At 47.6% G+C, this 7,588-nt stretch overlaps 1 protein-coding gene across 1 annotated transcript; it reads right to left on the minus strand.

Moving 5' to 3' along the window:
- Positions 1-851: 851 nt before the first annotated feature.
- On the minus strand, positions 852-5,628 carry MPZ (myelin protein zero). Its single transcript, XM_004688408.2, has 6 exons — positions 5,495-5,628; positions 3,226-3,392; positions 2,781-2,994; positions 2,411-2,546; positions 2,225-2,282; positions 852-2,128 (listed from the first exon to the last, which is right to left on the minus strand). The coding sequence occupies exons 1-6, from the start codon at positions 5,556-5,558 to the stop codon at positions 2,030-2,032; spliced, it is 738 nt and encodes a 245-aa protein (XP_004688465.1). The 5' UTR covers positions 5,559-5,628; the 3' UTR covers positions 852-2,029.
- Positions 5,629-7,588: the final 1,960 nt, after the last annotated feature.

Consider the following 7,588-nt stretch of genomic DNA (forward strand, 5'->3'; position numbering starts at 1 on the left):
AGCACTCTGGTATTTTTGGCAAAGCTAGTGCTAAAAAAAAAAAAAAATCTTTAACCTCTTCACAAAGTAAAGAAATGATTGTGTAAGTCTCTTTTTTTCTTTTTCCCCTCAGTGACCCCCTCAGGTGAAAATCATACATATATGTTTTTCCACAATCATTCCAGGATAGTGATGGTGTACCTAAATTACTCCACAAAAACAAGAGGATGAGCTATTATTAGTGTACTTAACACAGCATACCAACAAAACAAAGTTGTGTGTGCATGAGTTTTTAGCAGTGACTGGGATTTGTGCTAGTTTATAAAGTATAATCCTTTAGGCAAGATCTAGTAACACATTTAAAGGTCTGATCCTCAGTATCAGTTGTAAATCAATGTATAGATTACAAAGTTTTCCATACACAGGACCTCATTTGGCTCTCACAAAAACCCTGGGAATTAAGCAGAGCCAAGGGATTAAGTATCATTATCTATGTTGTTTACAAACATGGAGCTGAGATTACCAAAGTCAACTAACTAGTAAAGTAACAGGTCACACCGGTAGCCAGCTGCTGAGACATTTTTTAAGAACTTAGATCTGGGTAAAGAGGGAGTTGTGTGTTTTAACCTATATAAATGCTGAGCCCAACAGCCTGATAGTGTAAAGCCAACTGGATATTTGTTGAATGTATGAATCTGTCTTATGAGTCTATTTCAGAGTCTTTCCACTGTACCTATACCATAAAACCAAATTTTTAACAACTGAAACCAGTTGAGGAGGAGGATCCAGGGAAAGTAAGGATGGTGAAGGTGGGACTTTAAGAATGGGATACAGTGCAGGCATTATTCCCAAAGGAATGAGGAAACTGGAGATGAGCCGGCCGCTTCTGGAAATGTCAGTGTTTATTAAACATTTAAGGATATTTGGGGGTTTGAGAAGAAATATACAGAATGTAGAAAAATCCTAAGAATCCTCTGTGGCTAGGCGGGCAGCTTCTTCCCTTCCCCCTCTTTCTCGTTTGTTTTCCCTGTTTTTCTGTTTGGTTGTTTAAAAGTCATTTCTTAGGGCTCACTGCCCCCTCCTCAACCCCCCTGTCTCGTGAGGACCCATTCTTTCCCTCTCTCCTTCCTTGTGACCTTGAGTCTCAGGACAGTGCTCTGAAGTGGTAAGGGGCACCGATCCTGAAGCTGAGGTTTGAGGATCAGGGTCCCCTCTTCTTGAGCTGGTGGCTGTCTGAGAAGGACTCAGTGGGGAGGGGGGATTGCAAAAGCCACATGACGTCATTGGTACTCAGTCATGGGGAGAGGGCAGAGCAAAGGCACAGGTAAACAAATAGAGTGGATTAAAAATAAAAAATAACCACCAACCTAAATAAACCCTGAAGGAGAGTCTGCTCTGGGTGACCAGGACGTTAGCTGGAGTGGGGGGTGGGTGGGTGGAGGGAGATAGAAGAAAATGTTTCTGGATGACCTGACAGAGGGAGGGAGAGAAAAAGAGGGAAGAGTCAGAGGACAGGGGGCGTGGCAGCGGGAGATGGGAAAGCCATGTGGCCTGGGTTGTGGCAGGGGGTATCAAGGTCCCTTTCTTCTCGGTGCCCGAGGGACAGGCACCAAACACACAGTCCTTGGGGCCAGTGATGGGTAGGATCCGGCCCTGGGCTTCCAGAAAGCCTGCGGGTTGGGGAAGGTGAGGGAGAAAGGCAAGTGGGAGGAGGGTGAGTTCTGGAATGAAACTTACATCTCAAAGGGAAGTGAGGGCAAGGCTGGGCTGGGGAGCTAAGGAGGAAAGCACCTAGACAGGTGATAAGAGGAGCCAGGGACCCCTGCTCTAGTAGGGCCCGGGGGAGGGGCGGCGATCACTTGTCCGAGTCCAGGCCTATCATGTTCTTAAGGGCGTTCTTGAGGCTGGTTCTGCTGGGGGACTTGACAGCAGGTCGGAGCTCCGAGCTCTGCTCATCCTTTCGTAGCTCCATCTCGATGACTACCACCCTTGGAGAGCCCTTGGAGGAGTCCGCGCCTGACCCCCGACCCCCCGCCCGGCCCGCTAACCGCTATTTCTTATCCTTGCGGGAATCCCCCAGCCCTTTCTTCTTCTCGCTGGCAGCTTTGGTGCTTCTGCTGTGGTCCAGCATGGCATACAGCACTGGTGTCTGCGGCAAGAGGACACGCATCATCCACCCCACCGTCAGTGCTGCCCGGTGTCCCTCTCCCCCTACTCAGCTTGTGCGGGTCTGAGTCCGGCTCACCTGCCGGCCACGTTTGGAGTCCTTTCCAGACTTGTGCAACTTCCCCTTTTCCATGGCACTGCAAAGAAAGGAGTGCTGGGTTTGGCTGTGTCCGAGCGCCTGTCAGGGGTCGCTCTGAACCCTCGCAGCCGCGGAAGTGGTGGGGAGTGATGGGGTTCAGGGAGGGGGGGTCAGGCTTTCCCTTACCTGAGCCTCCGCTGCAGGGCAGCCTGCCTGCGCAGCCAGCAGTATCGGATCAGGTAGTAAAGCAGTAGCAGCAACAGCACCAGTCCCAAGACACCGCCTATCACGGCTCCCAGCACCACCCCGTACCTTGTGGGCACTAGGAACCGAGGGAAAGAGCTTCACTGGATGGGCAGGAGGACGCACCCTTGGTCCCAAGCCACCACCTCTGGAGTTGAGGGATGCTGGGCTCCCAGTGAAGGCTGCCTCCTGCCCACCTTCCCAGAGCCGGAAAGGCATTAGCTCCAGAGTCCTGTCTCTCCCCACAACCTTCAGACCTCCCTAGCCCCCTCCCGGTTCTGCCTCCCCGCCCCTGTCCCCTCCCCTCGCACACCTTTTTCAAAGACGTAGAGTGTGACCTGGGAGGTCTTGCCCACTATGTCTGGAGGGTTTTTGACATCACAGGTGAATGTGCCGTTGTCACTATAGTCCAGGTTGTGTATGATAATGGAGCCATCCTTCCAGCGAGGGTCCCCTACCCACTGGATGCGCTCTTTGAAGCTTCCCACCTCGTCGATGTAAGGTTGTCCCTTGGCATAGTGGAAGATCTGTGAAGAATGAGGGAATGTATAGAGCTCTAGACTTGGAGTGAGTGAGGGGGTCTGGGGTGGGAAAGGGTGGTGCTGGGGAAGGGGACAGTTCAGGAAAGTCCTATCAGGCAGAAAAAGATGGCCACTTACCTTACCAAAATTCAGGTTATGGCTTATAAAGGATTTCCCCTCCTTCACCTGACCTCTTTTCTGTTCTAGGGAAGTACCAGGATTCCCCTAGGTACTCACCGAGATCGCATCGCGGCCCCCTTCGGGCTGGTAGCGCCAGGTGAAGGAGATGTCATCTGAGACCCATTCACTGGACCAGAAGGAGCAGTGCAAGGTCACCTTGGAGCCCACAGCACCATGGACTTCCCTATCCGTGTAAACCACGATGGCCTGGGCCGGGGAGAGCACTGCAGCAGAGAAGGAGCCAGATGCACATGTTAGTCCAAGGCAGAGGGAGAAAGTGAGAGCGACTGGAAAGCGAGGGTTGTGTCAAAGCCCATTGTAAATACGGGATGGAAGCGATCAATTCTGAGCCCCAATCTTTCTGGACTACAATGAGCAAAAAGTGCTTTGTTGTTCAAGCTCTTCTGTTTGATAAAGGAAACGAGATGAGCAATAACAGAATTCTCTTGAGGGCTTCCAGAAGTTGAATTCTGTCTTTAAGTCACGTCTTTCCTTTGGGTCAGAATCTAACCATCTCTTAGGTGCAGGCTTAAAGATTTTTTAAAAATTATTATAGATTATACAGATCATACATATAGCATTCTTATAAACAACTTAAGCAATAGTGATAAAATGAAAGTCTGTCTTGACACCCCTTCAACTGATATCTTTCCAGATGATGTACCTTCCCAGATTAACCACTGTTATCAGTTTAATGTGTAACCTTCTCCTATGTATCTAACCTAATATTAATGTAGGAAATTATAAGAAATAGTTTTTGTTTTTTGCAGCTTTCTGCATCTATTGCACTATATTTTACTGATTTGCATACATATAAAAGAAAGAACATATGTATCTGCTGGAGCTTTCCATGTGAATCATAGTGATCCATCTGAATTTTAACAGCTGGGTAATATTTCTAATTTCTTGCAGGAAAAAAAAAGAGACAGAGAATATAGGTCTCCCTCCCTGGCCTGATTGTCCTCCCTGCTGAGTCCCTGCTTGACTGACAGCTGGCTTTTGACTGGGAGGTCAGGAATACAGGAATAAGGACTGGGAGGTCCTTATACTTCTCTCAGGGAAGCAGGGTACAGGGCCTAGAGGACTCTGTATGTGAGCCCTCTGTGCTTTGGCCCTCTCACTCTCCTCTTGGCCATTCTGGCCTGGTGCTATTCCCAAGACTCACCCACACATGAAAGGCCATTCCAGAGAGACTATGTGTGTGGGCTAGACCTGGTGGGGGCCACTGTAGACCCCTTTGTTCTAAGGATGGAGAGGAGGCAACTAAAAACACAAAGACCCATTGTCTGACCAACCTTGGCACTCATGAAACACACCCTTCCTGACTCCATAGTGGAGTAGGGATCTCTTACCTCAGTGCAAGATCATTGCCTCAGCTCCTGGCACCTCAGCCTTAAAGTCTTCTTGGGAATCCCAAATGTAATCAGGAAGGTGATTCATGGACTTAACTTCTATCCCGCCTATCCTGCTCTCCACCACTGCCCTGTAGCTCTCCTCAGTGGTTCCTTGAGTGCCAACACAGAACTCTCTCTCCCTATTATATTCCAAGACTTACCATTTCCCTTGCCTTACCATTCTCCAACTCCCTAGTCTTAATCTTTTCCTAGAATAGTCCACTATTGCTCAGAGAATCTACCTTTTAGGCTCAGGACTTAAGGAGCTGATACAGAGAAATCTGAACATTTTGACTGATCCCCACCGTCACTTGCCTACTGCTCACCCATTGCAGGAGTCTTCGGGGAAGTTCAGAGACAAGAAGTATCCACACAAATAACCTTGCTTTGACATTCTCTTGTTCACTTTAATATCTCCCATGGGGTAAACCGGATCTGGTCAGCTTATGATGAGAGAGCTTTTCCATAGACAAGTTCCTAGAATTTTGTAGAATCTCCTCTAGACTCCATTTGCCCACTTAAACAGATATTGGTGCCACCAAGAGTCACCAAGAGACAAAGGATGTGAAGAGCTGGGACCATAAGCATTGGATTCCTTCCTTAGATCACATTACGTGGCTTTTCTCTTTGGGGAATCTAAGGTCTAGAGGATGAATGGGGACCTTGATCTGACTTGATTCCTACCAGGCCCTCAGCATGGTCCCCGGGGGTATCTTACTGGTTTCAACTGGGGTCTAGTCTACTCAAGGAAACTGTGTATACTCTCTTTTGCCGAGCTCTCCTTTCACAAAACACCTTTATTGTCTCCCTCCAAACTATTTTTTTTCTCTAAATATAATCTTATCTTTTGCTTTGATTGCAGTGAGAAATACAAGCAAAGGCAGTGGGGAGGTTACTGAGAAATAGCCTGAGCCCCAGTCTCCCAGACTTACCCAAAGAGAAGAGCAGCACAGCCAGGATGGGGCTGAGGCTGGATGAAGGCGCCCCAGGAGCCATAGCTGGGGCAGGGGCCAGGACCCAAAGCAGCTGTAGGACTGGGAGAGTGGGGGACCAGGAACTGAGCGGGGGTTCCTGGAACCCGCTTAAAATCCCCCAGGGTCCCAGTCTGAGGGGGCTGTCCTGAGCTAGTAACCAATTACCGCTTGGCATGTGCAGTTGAGAGGTGGTGGGGAGTGGGGCAGAGTGCAGGAAGCAGAAGGGGCATTGTGTTCTCTGGGTGGGGGGGGTGGGGGGGACACATACCACCCCGGACATAGAGGACTTTGTGTCTGCTAGCCTCCCCCTTCCCTAGGCTGGAATGTTGGGGGGGTGGGGGTGGTGAGAGAGAGGGACAGAAAAAGGGACACCAATACACTTCTCTGAGTGTGAATCCTAAGACCTGAATCCTAAGACCAAGGGATTCCTCCCTAGCCTCCCTGCCAGAGTGGGGCTTCCCCAAAGCCCTAGGAGCTAGAGACAGGTCTCCCCCAGGGAACTTGGATATCCCTTGATATTTTGACTACCATGGGCTGCATTCCAGGCCTCTTGAGAAGACAAGGTCCTTTGGGGTCTTTTCAAAAAAAATTCTTCACCTCTTCCTGCATCCTGGTGAGTCTTTCCAGATAGGTCTTCTCCACATGAAAATACCCAAGTAAGAATCCCCCTACCTTTCCCTCATTGTCAGAAGCTCCTCAATGCCTGCCTCATGCTGCAGTTTAAGCCATTTCGATTTAGAACAATCTAACAAAATTGTATTGTGTGCCAGCTACATGTAATGTATGGGTATGTGGATAATAGAAGAGGAATAAAAATTAAGTCCTTCCTTCAAGGAGTTCAGAATCTGGTTTGGGGAGACAAAGGTGGGGGTTTAAATATGGGACTTTATCAAAACTCCATAAGTCAAATCATCAAGAAATGTCAACAGGATTTCGTAGTTAACATTTATCCCTAATCCCCACCTCCTCAGCTTTTATCTCCCCATTCCTTTTCCCTATACTTCTTTCAAGGGGTAGCTGCTTTCTTGTATTTACTTACTTAGTGATCCTAAGGCTTTAAACTTACCAATCAGTATCTTCAAGTCCTCTAAAATACTCTCACTGACTGACAAAAAGTTGACACATATGTGGAATGAAATTATTTAGAGTTAGTGAAAGAAGCATTCATTGATTTGCTAATGTGAAGTTCTAGATAGCTAAAGTAGGATCAATGACTAAAAGCTCAACAGTAGAGAAGTGCATTTTAATATAACAGCCTTCTAATTATTCGTTATTCACTAAAGGAAACTTGCTTTTTTGAGTTTGAACTAGTGTTAGAGCCTGGTCTTGAAAATCAGGGTCCACAATGTTGCAGATTTCTGCACTGGACAGATCATGGGGTTGGAGAGCCTCTATTATTCTCCCAATACAAATCTGTGAAAGTATTTTCTTTGTCAAACATTATAGAAATGCAAAATAGTATTTTCATTTGATGCATAAATAAGCGAATTCATGCTATTTAAATCCTGAAAGGAAAAGTGCAGAAGTGCTAAATATAAATAAGATCTGAATATTAATGTAACTGAATACATTCGCTTGCAGAATGGGAGTTACCGTGGGCTGCCTCCTTCACCCTTCTCAAAGACTCAAAAAATTTGCAACATTCTTCCATTTCTTTCTTACTTGCTCTTTTTTACTCTTTTAAGCCATACATGCTCTGTAATTGATCACTGTGCTTGGGTTCCTAAGACATACACATATGGATCAAAGTGAGATCTCCCCACTCCCAGCCCAGGTTTTTCTGTGGGTGACACCCACGCAGTCCTGAAAGAAAAAAACAAAGAGAGCCTTGTCTATGGCTGGTGGGCGACTAGCTCATGTGGTAACTTAAGCAAGAATGGGGGGCAAAAAGTGAAGATGCCAGAGGAGGCCTGGTCTTGGGACTGGTGAAGCGCCCCTTACCCCTACCTAGCCCACTCTCACACTCCCCCACTTGGAGCTCAAATTGTGTATCTCACTATTGGGAGCCTGAGGGAAACCAAAGAACCCTTTCTGTGGGAGTTTTGACTGACC

This window comes from Condylura cristata, unplaced genomic scaffold (genome assembly GCF_000260355.1).
Source record: "Condylura cristata isolate star-nosed mole 26May11 unplaced genomic scaffold, ConCri1.0 scaffold00024, whole genome shotgun sequence".
Classification (NCBI taxonomy): domain Eukaryota; kingdom Metazoa; phylum Chordata; class Mammalia; order Eulipotyphla; family Talpidae; genus Condylura; species Condylura cristata.